At 34.3% G+C, this 23,816-nt stretch overlaps 1 protein-coding gene across 3 annotated transcripts in view; it reads left to right on the forward strand.

Annotated features, from left to right (window-relative positions):
- UBR3 (ubiquitin protein ligase E3 component n-recognin 3) overlaps nucleotides 1-23,816 on the forward strand; it is a 227,624-nt gene that overhangs the window by 44,930 nt on the left and 158,878 nt on the right. For 2 of the 3 annotated variants that reach the window (XM_060106288.1, XM_060106291.1), the window contains exons 2-5: nucleotides 6,735-6,874; nucleotides 9,592-9,750; nucleotides 14,651-14,794; nucleotides 15,351-15,400. In XM_060106288.1, the coding sequence (XP_059962271.1) occupies nucleotides 6,735-6,874; nucleotides 9,592-9,750; nucleotides 14,651-14,794; nucleotides 15,351-15,400 (493 nt within the window). The remainder of the gene's footprint in view (nucleotides 1-6,734; nucleotides 6,875-9,591; nucleotides 9,751-14,650; nucleotides 14,795-15,350; nucleotides 15,401-23,816) is intronic. The other variant, XM_060106290.1, reaches the window with a different exon arrangement.

The following is a 23,816-nucleotide window of genomic DNA, read 5'->3' on the forward strand; positions in this document are numbered from 1 at the left end:
ATGAGTTCTAGAGTGCAGGCTCAGTAGTTGTGGTGCATGGGCTTAGTCGCTCCGCGGCATGTGGGGTCTTCCCAGGCCAGGGATTGAACCCACATCCCCTGCATTGGCAGGTGGATTCTTAACCACTGCGCCACCAGGGAAGCCGCTATTTCAGGGGCTTTTAATTTGGGACTCATGACTCTCCAGAGATCTCTATGAATTACCTTAAATTATATGCAAAATCATGTATTTGTATGTAATTTGTGCTAAGTTGGGAATGTAATGTACATGCCACAATCTAATTTTTAGGGGAGCTTATTTCAGATGCTTCTCTAATTTTTGAAATGTGTGGTTGAGTTATTTGAGTTGGCTTCTCCTTGCCTTTCTGCCCCCAACCAAGTCTCAGTAATTTGGAAATGTATGACCAGAATGCTCTGGTTGTTTTTCTTTCCTCCCTTCTCTGTTCTTCTCATCCTATCCCTTTTCCTCCTGTCCTATTCTGCCCCCTCTCTTTTTCTCAGCATACAAGAACTCTGCTTTTAGTCATTTAAATTTGGTATCAGTGAAATCACAAGGAGGGTTTCTGGAATGCTGGTAATATTATGTGGCTTGGTCTGATTGGTGCCTACATGGGTGTGTTCAGTTTGTGACACTTCATTGAGCTGCACACTTAGCTTTTGAGCACTTAGCTTTTGAGCAATCTTCTATCAGTTATATGTCAATGAAAAATTTTTTAAAAGTTGAGGTAAAATTAAATTTGGAGAGATTATTTTATCAACTGTTTCTATACTTCTATTTGACCATTCTATTTATTTCCATAACATCCTGTTTCTTTAAGAAATATTTAGCCTTCTTACTCATTCAAAACCATTGGATTCCTTGAAGAAAATATCTGTGACCTGTGAACTGCAAATGAAAACACATTACTTCCTGCCATTTTTCCTTTGGAACCATACCAGTTGTCTAAAAAGCCCTTTTTCTGTTCGCTTGGGGAGAGATCTTTAGTACGTGATTATATGCAGTTGCATTTGTCATACCTCTTGACAATATGTTCTACCCACGGAGCTTTGCATGCCTAGCGTAGCTCCTTCATTTCATTTGGTCTGTAGCCCAAATATCACCTCTTCAGAAAGGCCTTCCCTGACAAACCGAATTTAAAGGCACCTAATGGCTGGGTTCTATAAATCATGCTGTGATATTATTTTTGTAGAGTGTATTTTTCATATTTATATTTTTGTTTCTCTCTCCTCTGCCCTGCCCTCTTTCCCTCCCTGCTCCTCCAGTAGAAAGTTACCTCCATGAGAGCAAGGCCTCTCTATTCCTAAGGCCTAAATGCCAGGCATATAGTGGTTCTTAAAAACATATTTGAAAATCTGGGATTATTAAATGGGTTTCTGTTTTTCCTTTAATTGGACGCACTTGAAATCATTTTTGGAGTTCTACTCTTAGATTAAATCTGTGTTTCACCAAGCCTTTATTGAGCACTTGCTATGTAATATGTAAGATGCTTCAGTTCCCCACACTATTTTCTCAGCGTGAAATACAAAAACCAGTTTTGTTTGTCGATCTTATAGTATCTTATAGTTACTCTTGTAAACTTAGTCCCTAGGTTGCTTAGACCATTCTTGCTGCTTCTTCAGCTTAGTTCCAGGTTGAATTGTCACTCCTTGAACCCACTGCACACTGTTCAAATGTTCTTCGCTCTCTGTCCAGTAGCTCTTTTTGAATTAATTTCTTTCCTATACAGAAAGTGTCTAAGAGAGCTTTCTCTGCCCTCCTTTATCTCATCTTTTCTCTCTTCCTGCTTTTTCATTGTATACTTTAGTCTTTGTGCCCCAGTATGTTTTCCCTTTCTTCTCTTCTGGCTTTCCTTTTATCCTTTTTCTTTCCTTCATATTCATGCTTGTAAGCACTTCAGTTAAATTATCTTAGATCACCACAGGTTTCACAGGGCTGATTCCTTTTTTTTTAATCTTTAAAGGTTTTTAAAATAGAGTATGATTTTTAAAATTTATTTGATTTTACTTAGATTTTGTGTACCCCATCTGAAAAATGTTCTTAAGTTTCTATTTTCCTTTAAATAAAGATTTGGACTTTAAGGTGTAATACTTTCTAATTTTTTTCATTATATGATAAATATGAAAATGATATTTGGATGGGACACACAGACAACTGAGGAGGCTGCCCAGACCCTCATGGTCTGTCAGCCTGAGGACTGATGAAATCCATGTCTCTACACTGTAATCTATTGACCTGATGTTTGGAAGCTCTGTCTTAAGAGTAGATAGACTTCAGTAGTATGTGAACACTTGGTTTTATTTTTTTGGGGTTGTGTATATTTTTCTTTTTTAAAAAATTTATTTATTTATTTATTCATTCATTCATTCATTCATTCTGCACCAGGTCTTGGTTGTGGCACTCGGGATCTTCATTGCAGCATGCAGCCTTCGTAGTTGTGGCATGCAGACTCTTAGTTGAGGCATGCGGACTTTTTACTTGGAGCATGTGGACTTCTTAGTTGCAGCATGCATGCAGGATCTAGTTCCCTGACCAGGTATCGAACCTGGGCCCCCTGCATTGGAAGTGCAGAGTCTTACCCACTGGACCACCTGTGTATATTCTAAGAAAGAGTTATAACTTTCATTAGATTCTCAAAGGTGTCCATGAGTCAAAAAAGGTTAAGAGTTAATGTTTAAACTGTGGAACTAAAGCCAAATGAATGGCATAACTTATTATTGTTTTTGGAGTAAATTTTTTTTGTTTTGATTACACAGTTTTACATATATTTGCCATGTAAAATTCAAACATTGTAGGTAGAATTAATGTAGAAAGTAAAAGTATGCTATAACCCACTTTCAGTTAATTTCCACAAAACTTGGTGTACATTTCTCTAAATATTTTTCTCCTTACATATATTAATATTTTTTTCTATTCTCCAAAATTTTATTTATAAAAGAGATTATTATATATGTGTGTGTGTGTGTGTGTGTGTGTATATATATATATATATATATATGCTACGTAATTCTTTTCTCACTTATTTTGGATATAATTCTATTTCAGTACTTGTCGATCTCTCTCATTCTTTTTAATAAATGCAAAGTATTTTATTGATCTGCTCTAATTTGGTTAATCTTTATTCTGTTACTGAACACGTGAGTTGTTTCTAACTTTTTTGCATTGCAAACTGTGGTACAGTTAATATATCTGTAGATATATCTTGCAAATTTAGGATTATTTCTGTATAATAAATTACTAGAAATAGAAATGCTAAGCTAGGGTTATGAACACATTAAGTTTTAGTAGATATTGTCAAAATGACACCCAAAACTGGATCTATTTACACTTCCATGTGTATGATAACAAATTTCTGAACATGCTTTCCAACAATGAATTAGTAAAGTGAATTTTCCCTAATCTGCAAGATGAAAAAACACGTTTGTGTTATCAAAATTTTCAACCATGCACAAAGGTAGAGACAGCAGAACATTCAACCTCCATATACCCATCATTGGACTCAATGTTTATCAAGATTTTTGCCACATTTGCCTCATTTGCCCTTTTTTCTCTTTTGCTAAAGTATTTTCAAACAAATCCCAGACATTGTGTGACACGCTTCAGTATTCATCTTTAAAAAATATGAATATTTCCTTTCTTTTAAAAAATTTTTAATTTTTTAGTACAGAAAATTTCAGACAGATATAAAAGCAATGACTATAACCCAACTGATATGACATTTTATTAGGAAAAAACTCCTTTGGTGCTATTTATTTATTTATTTTCTTGGCTGTGTTGGGTGTTCATTGCTGCACGCGGGCTTTCTCTAGTGTGGTGAGCAGGGGCTACTCTTTGTTGCAGGGCGTGGGCTTCTCATTGTGGTGGTTTCTGTTGTTGCAGAGCATGGGCTCTAGGCTCGCGGGCTTCAGTAGTTGTGGCACATGGGCTCTAGAGCGCAGGCTCAGTAGTTGTGGCACACGGGCTCAGTAGTTGTAGCTTGTGGGCTCTAGAGTGCAGGCTCAGTAGTTGTGGCACACGGGCTTAGTTGCTCCGTGGCATGTAGGATCTTCCCAGACCAGGGCTCGAACCCGTGTCCCCTGCATAGGCAGGCAGATTCTTAATCACTGCGCCACCAGGGAAGTCCGTTTGGTGATGTTTTTTAAGGACCAATTAAAACTACATTCTTTTGATTTGGTGCCTTAAAAATCTGAAGGCAGTGGTACTTTTCTGGCCTTGATATTGCCCCACATTCTGCTTAATGAGTATAATATAAGAAAACCCCTTATCAGTCTCCCAGTTTCTACAATTAACAACTCAAACTGGGCTTGGTATACTCCCAGTTACTTCCCTTCACCCAACCAGATTATTCTGAAGCAAGTCCCATACATTGTAGCATTTTATTCATAAATATTTATATAGATACATGTAAAAGACAAGACTTTCCTATTCAATGATAACCACAATGCTGTTGTCATACCTACACAAGATAATTCCTTAATATTATCAAATATCCACAAACATTTTCTTACATAATCACAGAGCCATTATCTTACCTAATAAAATCATCTAACGAACTAGTACCCAGTTCTTAATTGGACTTCCCCTATTGTCTAAAATATGCCTGTTTAAAGTTGGTTTGTTAGAATCAGTAAGCACATGGTTATTGGGTTTCTCAGGCCTCTTTAATAAGTGATCCTTCTACCTCCTTTTTCTCCCTGCCACTGACAGTTTGCAGAAACGGAGTCAGTTGTTCTGTATAATGGTCTACATTCATGATTTTGTCTATTTTTTTTTGTGGTGTCATTTAACTTGTTCCTTTATCTCTTATGTTTCCTATAAATGGAAGTTCGCTCTAGAGACTTGGTGTCATTCAAGGTCAACTTGTTTGGTAAAAACTCTTTGTAAATGGTGCTCTGTACTTCACAAGCATCATAGCATCCGATTTTTTCTCACTTCTAGTGATACTGAGATTGATAAGGATGTAACAGTCTGATCTCTAAGTGGAAAATTTCCCTTCAAGCCTTCCTTTAATGGCTCCATTGCATGGGTCAGTTATTTTAGTAGGTATCACAAAATGGTGATTCTCTAATTATTCATTTTTTATTTTAATAAACTTCATTTCTTTGATTATTAGAGAACTTGAGCATCTTTTCATATGTTTCTTAGCCATTCACTTTTTTGATGAATTGTTTATGACTTTGGCTGATTTTTCTATTGAATTATTATTTTTTTTAATCCATTTTTCAAGAGTCAGAAATCATAGATATTAATCTTTCATCTGTTTTATCTATTGTAAATACTTTTTGGTAACAATAATTGTTTTCTGCATAGAAACTTTTGATTTATGTAGCTAATTTTTATCTTTCTTTCATGACTTTTGGTTTCAGATCTTACTTATTAGACCTCTGTTCTTTGAGATAATTATAGGGGAATAGTTTATTTTCTTCCTAGTAACTTTTTTCACATTTGATTTTTGATCTGTATGGAATATATAATAGTTTGTATATGGTGTAAGATAAGGATCACATTTATCTCCTGCATGGAATCAATTGTCCTATAGCAATTTATTGAAAGTCTTCTAACCCCCCCGCCCCCCCACATTGATTAACATAGTCATTACATAGTCTATTTCTAGACTCCATTGTGGCCCATTGATGTTATCACATTACCACAGATTTTACTTTAATTTTTAAAAGTCTTTATTGGAGTATAGTTGATTTACAATGTTGTGTTAGTTTCTGCTGTACAGCAAAGTGAATCAGTTATACATATACATTGATCTACTCTTTTTTAGATTATCTTCCCGTATAGGTCATTATAGAGAGATTACTACAGATCTTAAATTAGGTTAGCTTTATACTATGTTTTAAAGTCTAGGTCACTGTCATTAATTTTTTTTTTTGCGTTTTATTGTTTTGTTTTTTTTTAACATATATTCTTCCATTTGAACTTTAGAATTAGTTTGTGATTAGTCCCATTGGGATTTAAATCTAATGTCATTAAGTTTGGTGGAAGTAACTTTTTTTAGAAAAATGAAAGTTTTTTCCATTTGGGAATGTAGTTTTTCTCTATTCAGACCTCTTACGTTTTTCAGCTAAAATAGTTTCTCCACCCATCATAATAAGTTTCTTTCTAGGTATGTTGTATGTTTAGTGTGGTTATTTTGTGTTTGGTCACAAACTATCTTATTTGTGACTATTTGGATTGTGAACATAGAATAGTTTATTTCATTTTTGCTCAAATATTCCAACCATACTTTAAAATAAGTATAAATAAGATTAGAAGGAATGTGCATACTTAAGTGTATAAACTTTTCTAATAAACTTGAAGTATTGATATTACTTATCTATTCATTAATGCAATAATTTCAAAACAGTTTAGGAATAGAAAATGTGAATTCTTGGGAATGATCAATTTGTACTTAATGGTTTATAAAGGGTAAAAGTAATAAAGTAATACTTGCAAGTAATAAATTGTAGTTAAAAATATAAACTCTGTAATGAGATTTTGTTTTTGTATTCTAATTGGAATCTAACTAGAATGGTCTTTTATTAGGAAGAAATCTTCCTAAGTGCCAATTTTTATTTAAAGACCAATTAAAACTATATTCTTTTAACTTGGTGCCTTAAAAATCATAAAAGAGTAATACATTGGCTTTGATATTGGCCCACATTCTGTTTATGGATATTATAAATAGAAGTAATAGTTTCTTAGCAGATTCGACATCGCCGTTAATTCTTTTCTTTTTCATATTACAGGTTTTGCAAAAGGCATCAAATTAAATCAAGTTCAAATATTCCCTGTGTCCCCAAAGACTTACTGATGATGTCTGAATTTGTTCTTCCAAGATTTATTTTTTGTCTTATTCAGTACTTAAGAGAAGGCTATAATGAACCAGGTATGTTTAATCCACTTTTCGTTAGTACTCTTTTTAAGTTCTCAGCAAAGTTTAGCACTAATAATGAGGTGATTTTTTTCAGATACCATTTTTTTGCTTAACGTTTTTTAATGTGATGACTATGAAATACAGAGACTAAATAAAAACGCACTAAATATCAATTATATAACCTCATTGATACTTGTAGTAGGCACAGTTTGGCAGTCTCTGCCGCTGGGATCGTAAATGTTTCTGATCAAACTTACTTGGCCTTTTGCAGATGAGGAAATAATTATTTTATGGGGTTAAAGTGACTTTATTTGTGATTATGTTATAATAGAGCATAATTAAGAAGTCCTGGAAATGTTTGACTTTAACTTAGATTTTTAGAAGACAAAAATTTCACCAATATCTTTCTCTCCCCCTCTCTCCCCATCTTTTTTGTAGAGGTCTATACATTTTTATTCCCCTGCATATATAATAACTTATGAGAGGGTCAAATTGCTCACTCCCATATTACCGGTAGAATGCATGGGCGTAAGCATCCTAACAGTATTGAAAAGAGAAAAGAAACATGCAAATTACAGATATTCTTCTTACCTTTTAAGATTTAGTCACAATCTTGATTAATATGCATTAGTTAAATATTTGTATTTAGATAACATTTATTAAAGTTCTCAGTCTGACATTGTGAATTACAGATATCAATTAGTGGTATGGAACAAATTTATTAACTTTTTATGATGTCTTTTACCTTTTTAGTGATACTTGCATTTTTATCATTTAAGGGACTGCATTTGCATTACTTTTAGAGCTTTTAAATTATTTAATTCTATAAATCTTAAATCCAATTTGAAACTATGGCACACATGTTTATCTTCTATTTTCCATCCTAAAAGTGTGAAGAAATATGTATCTTCATCATTTCTAGAACTATCATGTTATTTGCATTGTGAGCGAATACTTACAGTTCTTCACTTTTACATTTTAAGCAAAATATACAATCTTTTGTCAAGTACTTCTGTTCCTCTCAGAGTATGTCTTAAAATATAGAAAGAAATATTATTTTGATTTAGTCCCAAACTGCTCTCTCTTTGGAATGAAGGAAGTAGAGACCAGCTGGGTTATTGAAATTGCCTTCCATTTTATTTCTCATATGCTAGTTAACAGATTTTTTGGATGTTTACATTTTGTACTACAAGTGTCCTATTTTAGAAAAGTAATAAATAGGTAGAAATCATTTATTATGAGAACCATAAAGCTTACTATTAGTTTTATCAAAGAGTAATTCATATGAGTGTATTATATTTATTTTTTCCTTGGTGACATTTAGCAGTTATAAGTGGTAGATGACATACGTACATAGCTTTGATAATTATGCTACCATCTGAAAACATAAAGGAATGAATGGAAGTACTTTTTTTGTCTTAGGATGAGTTTCATGAACTTAGGTTCATGAAGTTTTCCTCTCTATATTACCACTTGTGCTCAGCATTAATTTCTTCTGTCTATGCAAAATCTCTGCATTACTTTCTGCAGAGGTCACTGTTTAAAATTAAAGAAAGGACTTGAAATCATCTAATCTGAGATATGGAAGCTCAGATAATCTTGTGGTTTGACAGTTGCCTTGAATTGCATTTCCCATTTCACCCTACCATCCTTAGACCAGTGTCAGAGCTTGTGTTAGAGCCCTTGGAAATCAAGAACAAATGCTAATTAAGTATCTACTATGTTACTACACAAGTCGTTGGGAAGAATATAAAGAAGAATAATATACGGTATTGGTTTTCTACTGAGAAAGTAAGGTTTTTTGGCTTGGGTCCCATGACTCAGAGTTATCTAGAATTTCATTCACAGGTTATCTTTGAACTAGGTTGTGAGTTCCTTGGGGGTAGGAACTATGTCTTATTTAGTTCTGCTTCTCAGTGCCTGTCGTGTAGTAGATACTGAATAAATATTGAATGAACTTGATGACCCCTTTCCTGGGCATACAGGCCCCCTGTTAGCTTCGTTATATGTATTCTTCTTTTAACCAGTTATGGCTAAGCTCTAAATCTCTCTATTCACTTCTTCCTTTTAGACCTCAGTTTCTCTAAAACATCTTTTTTTCTTTTCCTCTTAAATGTTCTTTTTTAGTTGCTGTCCAGGTTTCTTCTCTCCCCCTCTACCAGCATATCTTGCCTGATATTTTAAAATTGTTTTAGTAAAAACATCCATATTTTTCATTTTAGTTGCTTTGACCTCTAGCTAATATGAATCTGTATTTTTGGAATATGATAGTGGATGGGTTATTTGCTACACAGGTTTAAATTTAGAGCTGACATAATTTTGTCCTAATATTCTTACACTATCTCAGTATATTTCATTTCTCCTGTTTTATTTTAGAGAATGATCTTAACTTTTTTCTTAAACACTGTTTATCTAATTTTGAGATGATCTTATGATTACATATATATATCTGGAAGTCTAGGACCCTAAATTGAATGCTTCTTACACAAATTAAGTGCTTAATACCTTATAAAGTCATCTCTTTTCCCCATCAGTCTTTTCTCAGAGGACTGACTTCCTAAACAAGTCTATCCTAGGCTGGGTGCTTGGTGGGCTCCTGCTTTCTGAAGAGAATTCTTATATTAACTTTTTGATTATAAAATACTGTCATCTAAGTCATCATAATTTTAAAGAATAAAATATTGTTCTTAGCAAAATATTTTAAAGAAAATTGATTATATTTTTTTTAGCAGCTGATGTACCATCAGAAAAAGACCTTAACAAAGTCCTTCAGCTTTTGGAACCTCAAATTTCCTTTTTAGAAGATCTAACTAAAATGGGAGGAGCAATGCGGTCTGTTCTTACTCAGGTTTTGACAAACCAACAAAGCTACAAAGATCTGACTTCTGGTGAGTAAAATTTAGAAGAGAAGAAAGTTAAAATTTACTTATATTACTAAAATAATTTAAAAGTTGTGTATTTTAGAACTTAAAAGTAAAATGTAGATTTTTTTAATAGAATGCTAAAGCTGGAAGTTATTAAGAATACTTCTTAGTTTATGGATGAAGAAATTGAACCCCAGAAAAATTAAATGACCGGTTCAGGACCTCACAACTACCTGATTTTAGAATTGGGACTAGAACCCAGGTTTCCTAAATTTGGTGTGACATATTTGTAATTATATTCCACTTCCCCTTCTCCAGACAATAACAGCAACCACTTTTGTGTCTTCATTTTTGTTATTCTAAACGTTTGTGTTGTGTGGCCTAGGATTTTATAGTGATGTAGAGTTTAAGTTATAAAACTTGGAATTATTAAGTATAGTTGTACTGTTATATAAAATAATTTAGTTTTTAAACCTTTAGTTCAAATTTATAATTTGGTAAATATATCAATTATTTAAAAATCTTATAAATAGTTTAAATAGTGTTCTTTATGCTGGCTCATGAACAGCATGTTTTGAAAATTGAAGTATATCTTCTTTAGAGTGGTGAAGTTTTTATGTATACTGTTAACCATGTATTATTTAGAGATAGTCTATCTGATGTATTTATTTCTTTAGTGAGTACTCATTAAGCACCCACTGTGTGCTTGGCTTTGGGCTAGGTATTAGAGCTTGGACTAGGGAAGGTACATAGTAAGCCAGGTACTCCTCCTATCTCTGCCCTTATAAAGCTTATGGTCTAGTGAGTGAGATGACATTAACAAAGCCTCCAAACCAAAAAATTGTGTAAGTATAAACTGTAGTAAATAACTGTGAAGGGATAGGACAAGTGTTTATAAAAGGGAGACCTGATTTCACTGATGGAGGAGGTGGGAGAGCTTCACTGAGGAAGTGACATTTGAAGTAAAACAATTGAGAGAAAGTCATTTAGCTAGAGAATGTGGCGAGTTGGGTGGTAATGGGGTGGAGTTAGATTCCAGGTAGAGAACATTTTCTGCTTCTGACTACTGGACTAGCCCTTATGTCATAAATAACATAAAACTGGAAAAAATGTGAGGCAGTTGTTTTCAGACATTAGACAGCAGGCAACACAAGACTGTAAATCTTTGAGAGAAAGGAAAAGCATGAGATGAGCCTCACAATTCTCTGAATCTCTGTCTGGGGGATAACTTCCTGACTGTAGTATAGAGGGCTGGCATTGAAGCAGAGCGTGGTGGTCCAGCCGAGTTAAGGAGGCAGAGGTCACAGTTTAGGGCAGCTGAAGCAGTTGGAAACTGGAATCTTTGGGGCAGAATAGCAAGAGTTTGTGGGGTAGATGTATGAGGGACCCCTAAAAGTGCTTGGCAGAGAACTGAGATACGCATGTACAGGATGAGACTACCTAAAACTAAGGCTTATTAGAGAGTGCTGTGGGGTTACTGCTATGGGGTTAAAAGCAGCTTTTCAAGATAAAGGTTAGGCAGTGTTGGGAGACATTGGAGTATCAGCTCAACCAGACTAGAGAGACCTTACCAATACCCTAGGCATCAAGTTGACACACCAGAAGACCACACCTGAGAGGAAGTTCTACTCTAGATCAGCCTTAATGAAGCCTAGAACCCTGACAGAGTTTGGAGATTATTCCTGTCAATTTACAGGGCTTTTTTAAGAATCTCAGGCTTTCTGCTGATGCAGGGGATACGGGTTCGTGCCCCGGTCCGAGAGGATCCCATATGCCGCGGAGCGGCTGGGCCCGTGAGCCATGGCCGCTGAGCCTGCGCGTCCGGAGCCTGTGCTCCGCAACGGGAGAGGCCACAACAGTGAGAGGCCCACGTACCGGAAAAAAAAAAAAAAAAAAAAAGAATCACAGGCTTTCTATAAATCTCCCCCTTACAAAGTATAAAACCAAGTCTTTATGAGTTCTAGGTGATCAGGCTGTTTATTGAATGTCTTGTAGAATTAAAGTTAATACTCTTCAAAGGAAGGTAACAGAATCCAGAATCTTTGATAACATGTCGTTAGAATGTCCAAGAAAAAGGACAGTAATAGAAATTGACCTTGAAATGGCCTAGATGTTAGATTTAGCAGATAAAGACATTAAAGCAACTATTATAAATATGTTGAAGACATTAAAGGAAAATATGTTCAAATAAGTAAAGGAAAATGTGTTAATGAGTGAAGAGATCAGGAATCTTAGTGAAGAAATGTAAACAAAAAAAAATTCTAGAACTGACAGTTACTGTAGAATGCAATTGACAAGTTCACTGGATGGACATAGCAGCAGTTTGGAGAGGACAGAAGAAAGACTTAGTGAATTTGAAGACAGATTAATACATTATTCAATCTAGAGAACAGAGAGAAAACACAACAGAGCCTCAGGGACCTGTTAGATAGAATCAGATGACCCAATGTACATGTAATTGGACTCCCAGGAGGACAGGAGAGTGGGAGTGGGGCAGAAAAAAATTTTGAAAAAATCATGACTAAAATTCCCCAAATTGGATGAAAAACATTGATTTATAGATTCAAGATGCTTAATGAACCCCAAACATAATACATGCTTATAAAGAACATAACACTTAGGCACCTCCTAGATTCCACGCAGAGGGACCAGCATGTGGAAATATTTATGGGTGAGAGTGAGCTTAATTTTTTAAAAGGGACTAAAAAAGGCTATTGTGGTTGAAATGAAATGAATGTAGGGGGATAGTGGCCCAAATAAGGCTACCACATTAGGCTAGATCCAGATTAGGTAAGCCCTTGTTAGCTATTTAAGATTTTATATCTTATCCTGAATGTAGTAGGAAGTCATGGATATATTTTAATCTGAAGAGTGACATGATCAGATATGTGCTTTAAAAAGATGGCTTGTTATTTTGCCAAGAATAGATGGGAAGGGGCAAGAACAGAAGCTCAAGTGCAGCAGCCTAGGATAAAATGATGGTAACTTGTGTTTGAGTTTTGGTGATGATGCTAGAGAGAGATCAGAATTATACCTGAAGGTCTGTTATTTCTTCAACCTAGAAAATGGTTCTGTATTCAGAAACTATCAACTGTTGGGAAAAAGAACAGCAAGTTGTTCTTAATCATTGTAAGAATGTATTCCTTGAGAATGATTTATGGTAATTGTCTTCTTTTCTACAATTCTTTTAAATTCTTACTTCTTGAAATTAAAAAACAAAACAAAAATCTTTAGCTAACTTGTAGTGATAGAAATTACATTAGGTTTGATTCAGAAGTTTAAAATTTGTAGTCTAGGTTCATTTCTAATCACTGCTTGCTTACTCACTGGTTATTATGTTATCTTTGTAAGCCTCAGTTTCCTCACTTATAAAAATGGTGGTAATATGTTCATTTTTCTCAGGCTTGTTGTGAGGGGTTGATGAAGTGTATAAAGCCCTGTTTTTTGTTTTTTTTTAAACTATCCCAGACAGACATTGGGCAGAGATTTAAAAAACAAAACTAATCTATTGCAATTATTGAGGCTAGCAAAGAGAGGAAATTGAGAAAAGCTCAGCAAATACTAAAGAAACTCATTTACTATATATTTTTATAATCAGAGAGATTGAAACCTTAATTAAAGATATAGGGCCTCCCTGGTGGCGCAAGTGGTTGAGAGTCCGCCTGCCGATGCAGGGGATACGGGTTCGTGCCCCGGTCTGGGAGGATCCCATATGCCGCGGAGCGGCTGGGCCCGTGAGCCATGGCCGCTGAGCCTGCGCGTCCGGAGCCTGCGCGTCCGGAGCCTGTGCTCCGCAGCGGGGGAGGCCACAACAGTGAGAGGCCCGCATACCGCAAAAAAAAAAAAAAAAAAAAAAAAAAAAAGATATATAATCTGGGCTTCCCTGGTGGCTCAGTGGTTGAGAGTCCGCCTGCCGATGCAGGGGACACAGGTTCGTGCCCCGGTCTGGGAAGATCCCACATGCCGCGGAGTGGCTAGGCCCGTGAGCCATGGCCGCTGAGCCTGCACGTCCGGAGCCTGTGCTCCGCAACGGGAGAGGCCACAACAGTGAGAGACCCATGTACAGCAAAAAAAAAAAAAAAAAAAAAAGATATATAATCTGCTTAAGAGGTGGCAAATGACATGGTAACTTGGCTTTCAGACAAAGAATAATTTTTCCTTTTAAAGAACTTTCAAATGTCAGTATTTTTATTTTATTGTTAATCTATTCTCCATAATATATTAAAAAACAAAAGACAAAATTGGCATTAATATGCTCAAATGCTAAAGTGAAAGACCTAGGATTGTTTAATTCTAGAACCTAAACTTCTCAAAATTTTGGAATAAGTTTGTTTTAACTGATACTTCTATATTAATTATACTTTTATCCTTAAATGTGATTATAAAAACATTTTATGCTTGGTAAAACAGAAATTAGTAATCTCAGTTACTGTTTGAAAATTCCACTCAGGCATTATCTTCTCTAGTAAGCCTTTCCAAAAGCTGCCTTGGGCTAAGTCTGGCTGCACGGTATTATGAGAGCACAGGTTGTTAAACCAGATGGTGAAGTCTGCTACGTAATTGTCATTTACCATATTATCTGCCTTTCTTTACAGTAATTTTAAGTTCCTTGAAGGCAGGAATCATGTCTTATTAATCTTTGCACCCCCTGTATTTTGTATGTAATCTCTGGCATATTCTAGATGTCCAGTTAGTTAGTGGATTTCATTATTTGTTATAAACATGCTGTGCATTCTGAGATTGTTAATGCCAAACATGAGCACAAAAATGTTGTCTGAAGCTATCTTATATTATTCATTCTAGGGTTTCCCCTCCATTAGAATATTCATCTATTTTATATGTGTATATATTAGTTATTCAGATGGCTGTACTTACGTTTTGAATGGAATATTTTTTCTGATTTTAAATTTATTTCAAATATTAGGTCTTGGAGAAAATGCTTATGCAAGGAAAAGTCATGAAAAATACCTTATAGCTTTGAAGAGCTCTGGACTTACATATCCTGAGGATAAACTTGTATATGGTATACAAGAACCATCTGCAGGCACTAGCACTCTGGCAGTTCAAGGTTTGTTTAAATATTTAATTTGAACAATGATAACTTTTCTGTACTAAAACAAAAAACCCTTCAAACATTACTCATCATTGAAGAAATTTAAGTGCTGTGTCATTCTTTGTAAGAAAGTGAAAGTAGTAAAAATTTGGAAGCAAGAAAGGATAGAGTCATCGAAGATATTTCATTTTTCTTAAGCAAAATTCGGTTCGTTTATCAGAGGTTCTGGTTCTAACCCATGAAAAATATAGCAGTTGCTATTTAAGAGTAGCCCCAAAGTTTAGTAGTTCAATATTTTAGTAAACCATGGTTTAAAAGTAAAAGAAAGCAATCCTTCTGAAACACCATGTGTGATTATTAAATCTGGGTTTTCACTGGAGATTTCCTATTGAAGTATAAGCCTATTAGGCTAAAATTTATTAAAGATAAATGTTGAATTCTGCCAAAATAACTGTTAGAATGAGTTGTCTTAACAGAACTTATTTTTTGATATTGTTATGTCTCAAAATAACTTTAAAGTAAAGCAATATATAACAATTATGAAGGGCAACCTTTTTTCTCCTTTCCAAAGGTTTTGCAGGTGCAACAGGAACATTGGGACAGCTAGATTCTTCAGATGAGGTGAGATTTAACATTTGAAACTTTTTAAAAGTAGAATTTTAAAAGTTTTAGAACTACCATACAGATTTGTGGATATTATCTAGTTGGAATTCCTCATTTTATAGACATGGACGCTGAACCCCAGAGTGGAATAACTTAGTCAAGGTCACACAGTTACTTAGTGACAGGACGAGAACTACAACTAGATTTTTACTTCGTGTTTGTAAATTCATTTCTCTTTTCACAGTTTAGAAATGGGAGATAGAAAGACATAGAGATATTTCTCCTATGAAAATATCCCCAAATTTATCCAAGTTGTCATATGCACAATGAAATTGTTTTTAAAAAATTTAGCTAAGTCTAGAATAATTTGCTAGAAGAATGTGAAATGTAGCTTCTTTTCTAATCTCATAATAAGGTTATGTCTTATATGTCAGAGGTTATCAAAAAAAAGCAATGTACTGGGAAATAGAATGTCAATTTGAAATTTGAACTTTTATAGTGTTTATTAATAATAAATATTTCTAATAAATTCCTTATAACATTCCTGTATTTTGTTAGTATACAATTTATAAGCAAATATTGGTTTTTGACTTATATCTGTTTATAATCTTGGTTTCTATAAAACCTAAATTTCATATTTTTATTGATTTATATATTTAATGATTGAAATTTTAAAAACTAAATCGTTTTTAAACATTTAAACATTTACATGTTTTTCCTTTGAAAACCCATTTTGATTTGATAATATCATACGAACTAAGCCAAATATCCTTCTTTTGAAAACATGATTTCTTTTATGGAAGTCTTATAATTGATCTAATGCCTTATAATTTAAACTTTGTAGTAGTATATTTCCCCTCTAAGAAGGCTCCCACAAAATGCAACATTTTGGTCTAACAATTTTAATTCATTTATTATTTTTAAAATTATTTATTTATTTATTTATTTTTAAAGTCTTTATTGAATTTGTTACAATATTGCTTCTGTTTTATGTTTTGGTTTTTGGCCGCAAGGCGTGTAGGTTCTTAGTTCCCCAACCAGGGATCGAACCCACACCCCCTGCATTGGAAGGCGAAGTCTTAACCACTGGACCGCCAGGGAAGTCCCTGGACTAACAGTTTTAAAGAGTTTTCAACAAATTGGATAGGCAGTTTATTTTTATTTTTTTTGAAATATTTATTTATTTATTTGGTTGCAGTGGGTCTTAGTTGCGGCACGTGGGATCTTTGTTGTGGCATGTGGGATCTTTCATTGTGGCCCGGGCTTGTCTCTAGTTTTGGTGTGTGGGCCCTAGAGAGCGCGGGCTCTGTAGTTGCGGTGTGTGGGCTCAGTAGTTGTGGCATACAGGCTTAACTGCCCCACGGCATGTGAGATCTTAGTTCCCCAACCAGGGATCGAACCCGCGTCCCCTGCATTGGAAGGATGATTCTTAACCACTGGGCCACCAAGGAAGTCCCTAGGTAGTTTAGTATACTGCTTCCGAGTTTTCTCTGGAAGTAGAGTGTCTGGGTTTGAATCTGGCTTCTGTACCAATTAGTAGCGTGACTTTGAACAGGTACCAGTTTCTCCATGCCTCAATTTCCTCACCTGTAAAATGGAGGTAATAATAGTACTTAATGCCTGGGGTTATGATGATGATTGAATGAGTTAATATATGGAAGCACTCAGAGCAGTAGTGCCTGGCATATTGTAACACTATATGTATGTTTGTTAAATAAATAACTTAAAATAAAATCATTTAAAAAATTATATAAATGGTTAGCTATAATTTTTGCTTTTTTTTTTTTTAGCTTTAAAGAGTTACTTCTAATAACACTGCTGCCATAATGACAAATGGGGAAAACTTCCTGTTATTTAAAATAAACTTTCAAAAATATATACACTATTGACTAAAACAGTAATAATTTTGTTTTGAAGCTAGGGGAAGTGAGTAATGGGGGTAAGAATGCTAATTCTTCACATGTCGAAGAGGGAAGTGATTAGATAATAGATAGACATAAGATTTTAAATTGGTTATTCTGCTTTTTTTTTTTTTTTTTTTTTTTTTGCGGTATGCGGGCCTCTCACTGTTGTGGCCTCTCCCGTTGTGGAGCACAGGCTCTGGACGCGCGGGCCCAGCGGCCATGGCTCACGGGCCTAGCCGCCCTGCGGCATGTGGGATCTTCCCAGACTGGGGCACGAACCCCTGTCCCCTGCATCAGCAGGCGGACTCTCAACTACTGCACCACCAGGGAAGCCCTCTGCTTTCTTTTTAAGGGCGTTTTGTGGGGAGGTGGAATGATCTCTCAAAGGGGAGATTTGGGAATACTAGGAGTTGAATATGAATGAGTGCAGGGGGACCTTTCCTTGGTTAAAGCCAGCGAAACAGGAAGGAAACCTTGAATCTATTGTCAGTAGTAACTTTATTTTATTTATTTATTTATTTTTGGCCGTACTGCGTGGCATGCTGGATCTTAGTTCCCTGACCAGGGATCAAACCTGTGCCCCTTGCAGTGGAAGCATTGAGACTTAACTGCTGGACCACCAGGGAAGTCCCATCAGTAGATACTTTAGAAGACTATTTATTACATGATGAAATGGTTTAGTGCTATTATAAACACTTTATTAAAATAATCTAAACATCCTCATGTGATCTAGAACAATAAAAATCTAGTTTTATGTTTGTGTATATATGGTAGGTTAAAACCTTCATACTATTTTAGTATACCTATTTTATGCATCCAATGGTCTGCTAATAATTCTACTTTATTTTTATGAATTGAATTTGATTTTGGAGAATGCAGAAAGCTGATCTTCAATATAGATATTTTTTCCTCTATATAGGAAAAACGTTACAGTCATTTCTTGACCTAAACTCTCCAGATTAGCTTTTAAATCTCCAGTGGCTACTTTAATTGTACATAACTGCATTGCAGCAACACCGTATTTTACAGTGGGGTGCTAGAAGGAGATCCCTGTGTGTAGTGGGGGGAGGGGCTGGGGGATGGCTTTTGAATTTCTTCTAGAAATAATTTCTCGAGGGATATCAGAGAATTTGAAATAGGGCCTTTCTTTGGTCATTACCATTGCTTTTACTCTGTTCTTTTTAGGTCCTCTCTTCTGTTCCTTCTGTTCACTTCTCTTAAGATTCTTTGTTTCAGCAACTTCTGTGTGTAATATAATTTATATAATCATTTGTTTCTTAATTATGATTATGTCTCAGTGTAAATATTGTAATAAATGCTTTTTGATGGTGATAACTTCAAAATACTTCATTTAAAAAAATACTTCATTTCAGTATGTTTTCTCATAAAACACTATTTTTATAATAGTAGCTGAGAACACTTATTTTTAGAGTATGTGAATTATATTTAACTTATATATTTAAAAACAGTAAGACTTTCTGATCTTTAAATCATACTTTATAATTAAACCTTTAGTCTATTTAAAAGTACTTTTTATAGTTTATATATTTATCATATTTTCCAATTGGGATGAAAATGGGGTCATTTGGATATCTGAAAGCTTAAGATTTTGAAGTAGAGTTGTTTAGCTGGAAGTGGATTGAAGGGATATCTATTTTGGTTTTTCTTTAAGAGAAATTTGAGTTTCAGAGTTAGGCAGATCTGAGTTTGAATATTGCCTCGTAATATTGCTGTGCTTTTTGCCAGGTTTTAAACTTCTGAACATCAATTTCCTCATGAAAAAATGGTGATAGTTCTAATGTTAGGATTAAATGGGATAACATATGGATTACCTATTATGAACCAGATACAAATTAGGCTCCTGATAAATGTTTTCTGTACTAGTGCTTTATATGTAGAAGGGATTCAAATACTGAAGTTTTGAGCTATCATAGGTCATATGATAGACATTTCTGCTCATCTTTCCAGAGGAAATAGTTTATTAAAGCATGGTTTAAGAGTAATGAAGTTTATCTTTAAAAATTTAAATTAAAAATTTACCCAAATATCACACAAATACATTGTAGTTGTTTTGCCAGTATTCTGAAATATGGATAAACTACAGTTTATCCAATCATTTTTATAATTTCCAATTTTTAATTAAAGATACAATGCTTATATTTCTTTTTGTGCAGATGTGCAAATAGTTCTCTGAGATATGGAATTGCTAGCTTACAGGGTAGGCATATCTTAAATTTTATTAGATTTATTTTTCTGATTATAAAAGTCACACACATATTTAAAATGAGAAGTATGGAAAAGTACAAAGATAAGACCATTACCCAGGGCCGATCATAAAAGGGTTTTAGTGATAGGAAATTTTCTATTTTAAGATTGTGATCATAATTTTTTATACAAAAAATTCATTTATGTTTTATTGACTTATGTACTACAAAGTCAAATCTTGAGTTAGAAATCTAAAAGTTGTATAATATAACAAAACAAAAATGAGAATCAGGAGGAGGCAATTTGCAGTTTAAAAATTTAATGAATGCTAGAGCTAAAGGAGACCTTAAAGTTCGTCTTGCCTAACTCTCTTATAGATGAGGAAGCTGAATTCCAAAGAATTAACTGATTCACTCAGGCAAGTGAATTTCGTCTAGTTAGTAGTGGAGTTGCAAATGGTCGCTAGGTCTCCTCCCTGCTGGTCTTGAGTTTTTTATGTAAGTAGATAAGTCACTGTTCTTATTATTATTTCTATACAGCAAATTTGTCCTAAACTTTGTGGCTTAAAATTACCATTTTTTGTTTTGCTCACAGTTCTTTGCCTCAGGAATTTGGGAATGGCAGCCAGGCAGTTCTCACTTGGTTATCTCATGCGATTCCTGTTAGTTGTTGGCTGCAGCTGCAGTCATCTGAAGGCTCAGCTGAGATGGAGATTTAAGATGGCTGATGGACAGAGCTGGCAGTTGATGCCAACTGTGCACAGGGAGCTCAGCCTGCATGTGGCTTTTCCAGTATGGTGGTCTCAAGTTGTTGGGACTTCTCATATAGTTATGGCTTCTCCCAGGATGAGTAGCTCAAGAGCAGAAGCTGTGGAGCCTTTTCTGAGCTAGCCTTGGAAGTTACGTAGTATCACTTCCACTGCATCCTGCTCCTTGTGAGTTGCTAAGATGGGCTCAGATTCAATGGCAGAGGAGGTAAATCCTATCTCTCGAAGGGAGGAGTGTCAAAGAATTTGTAAACACGTTTCAAAACTTCCACAACCAGTGTGTGCCATTTGCCATTCTTTTCCCTGGATTCTGTTGATATCCTAGAAATGACTCGTGACATACCAGTAATTGAGTATGTATTTTTCCATCTATTTCAGTGGTACTTGTCTGCTGGGAAAAACTATAACATGGTAATGAAATACCACTGTAGCTAGAAATGACTACTGTAGGGTTTTAACTAAGATCACAAAGTTTTCCTTAAGTATAGTAGTTATTATTGTACCTCAAGAGAGTGAAAGCTTATATTTGAAGTTGTAAGAGTTTTAAAAAAGTTGATCTTTACCTTTGTAAAACAAAAGGGGATATAATAAAATTTTACAAGCATTCATTGCAGTTTAAGGAACAAAATATGGTTTTGAATTTAATTAATACTGAAATTATTGAATTTATACTGAAATTATAAATTTGCATTTAATTTATACTGAAATTATAAAATTAGTGTAACTCTTCTGCTAATCTCTTCTTGGCGTCTCCTGTTCTGCTTTTATTTTTTAAATGAGAAACATTATTTTAATAGGACCGGTGACCTACATGGAACAAGCTTCCTTTTGTGCCTAGATATCATAAATAAAAATTAAGTTAATTGAGTTTTAGTGTGATATATTTAGAGGGAAAATACAAGAATTTCTACCCACTCACTTAAAAACTAATGATATTTAAAAAAAACTAATGACATTAATATTTTCAATTTGTATTGTACTTCTTTTCAAAGCCCTTTTTACATATATAAATGATGAAAATGCAAGCAAATTAAATTTAATAAAGGATGGAATAGATAAAGGAGAAAGTAGATGAAAGGATAAGGTAGATGGAAAGAGTATGATAGAAGAAGAGTACCCAGATACACATGTACTTGAACAAATACCTATTTTATGCCATTTAAAAATTTCGTTAAAGCTTTTAAAGCCATATTGCATTTTATTTTGCAACTGCAGGCACAAATGATTGTTTGCTTTTAGTATTTATATTTGAAATTTAATGAAGAGCTGAATATGTCTTAAGGATTGGAATTTCTACACCCTTACCTTACAGGCCCATGGGATTATTGAACAAACCCTTTTTGTGATTTCATTCTTATAATTTAACAAATTGTATAAAAAGAAAGACAGGATGAGAAGAGGGCAGTCACATCTCAAAAACTACTATAGAGAGGGAATTGTAACAATTTAAAAAATGTTGTAAATTAGAATTGGAAGAGATCCTAGGGGTAATGTAGTCCTACCACTCTGTTTTAAAGATGAAGAAACAGGTTTGAAACTCTAACAGCAGCAAGATTTTTCCTATTTGTAAAGTTTTACTTGAATGTGTATACTATTACTGTCTACTTAATTTTATTCACACAAGTTGTGTCAGGTATTTGTCCCTGCTGTCCCTAGAGTAAGAGAACATTATGTACTCAGCAGGGCTATTTATACACATGACATTCTTCATACTACTATTTCTTACTCTTTTTTTGTGTAGCTAATATGTAATAAGAGCAGAAAATGTTCTTTGTGTTGTATGGAACCAAAAAGAAAAGAAAATAGGAGCACATTTTAACTTCATTAAGTATTTTAAAATGTAAATTTGTGTTTATTCATTTTTTTTAGATTTATTTATAACCATCACATAATTCAGTTCAGAAGAAAATTATCTCTAGAATTATATGTACATGGGTGTAACAGAGAGTTTCTTAGAGAAAATAAGACCTCTTAGATCAAGATAACTTTTCAAGGAAAGATTATATTCACTGTGGCCATTACCATAGCAATGTCTATTTTTCTGTGTGCAATGACCAGATCATTAATCTCTGTATGAAATCATTTAAAACACTTTCCCCGCTGTGTAACTATAAAAATATGAATGTTCATTGTGGAAAAATTGAAAAAATAGAAAAACAGAATAAAAAAAGAAAACATTTACCTTCAGCTGTGCTATCCAGAGATAACCATTGTTTATTAATTTTGTTTGTTCACCTCTAGTCTTCTGTTTTGCATACTCTTATATAACTGAGAAATAAACACTTAACAAAATAAAATAAGTTACTATGTAGATGTGCTGTCGATATTCTTGCCTTTATTCAAGATAGAATGCAATGAAAAGTTAAAACTAATTTGGTCAAAACTTGCAGCAAAAGCAGGATTATTGAAATTGAAAGCCAGAGTAGCTTTTCATAAATGAATAGGTAAAAGAAAAATACTGTTTTATTTTGAGGTACAAGATTTGGTTTTAATTAGTTAGTTATCATAAATTACATTAAAGGTAAAGGGTGGGGTGGGGAATCACAGAAACTTTTGGTGAGAAGTCCTTAGAAATATCTAATATATTTCTTTTCCAGTTTAGGAATTGATTTTACAACATTCCTGACAATTGGTAACCCTCTCCATGAACACTTCCAGTGGTTGGGAGCTTACCCAGTTTATGAAGCAACTTGTTCCTTTGTTTGATAGCTCTAATTATTAGGAATCTCTTCTCAATACTGTGTTAAATATAACAATTTTCACACATTTCTTCTTGTTTTCCCCTGTAGAAATATTTTAATTTTTACTCCCATAAGACACCCCTTTAAATTTTTAGCTTTTATTTAGTATTCTCTGCTGTTCATAGCTCTTTCATATGTTTATTCCCTTTTAAAATCTATGATCTGATTTGGTATAGAGTCATAAGGACATCTTGTCATGAAGCATGTTGTGGCTTCCTTAAGGCCCAAGGTTTTTTGTTAGCCTTTTAGCAGCTATGCTAGACTGTCGCGGGAGCCCCAGTGGTCAAGTGAAATGCCCAGGTCCCCCACCCCACCCACCCACCCCTTCAGCTTTCAGACAAGTTTGAGAGCTCCCTCTCTGCTTTGTATTTGTAGAATTGATATAAAGCAAACAGTCTCATATTACAGTGGCTTACATAAATGTTGTTTTCATTTCATCCTAGTCTCTCAAGATCTCCTTTGGATTTTATTTTTATAACCTTATATGTTAAATGTTCCTTTTAGCTTTGTGTATTCTGTATTAACATTCTCTGAGTATTGTTTTAACCAGCTGTGAATTTACTTGACTTCTTTTTATGGAGCTCACATTTTTTTTCATCTGTCCAGTAAATTCATCAAAGAAAGAAAGAAAGGTTACTTTGGGTTGAAAAACCATCCGTAAATTTTGCAGGGTAGGAGTCTGAATCTGATTTTTTTTAGAGGTGGGGTCTTCTTCTCTCATTTTGGACTTGTATATGTATTTTATGCCTGAAACACACATAGCAATATTGTCTACTTCTGTGCCCAGGGACTAGTTAAGGTTTGGAAAGTGTTTCTGA

The sequence above is a fragment of the Mesoplodon densirostris genome, chromosome 8 (genome assembly GCF_025265405.1).
Source record: "Mesoplodon densirostris isolate mMesDen1 chromosome 8, mMesDen1 primary haplotype, whole genome shotgun sequence".
Classification (NCBI taxonomy): Eukaryota; Metazoa; Chordata; class Mammalia; order Artiodactyla; family Ziphiidae; genus Mesoplodon; species Mesoplodon densirostris.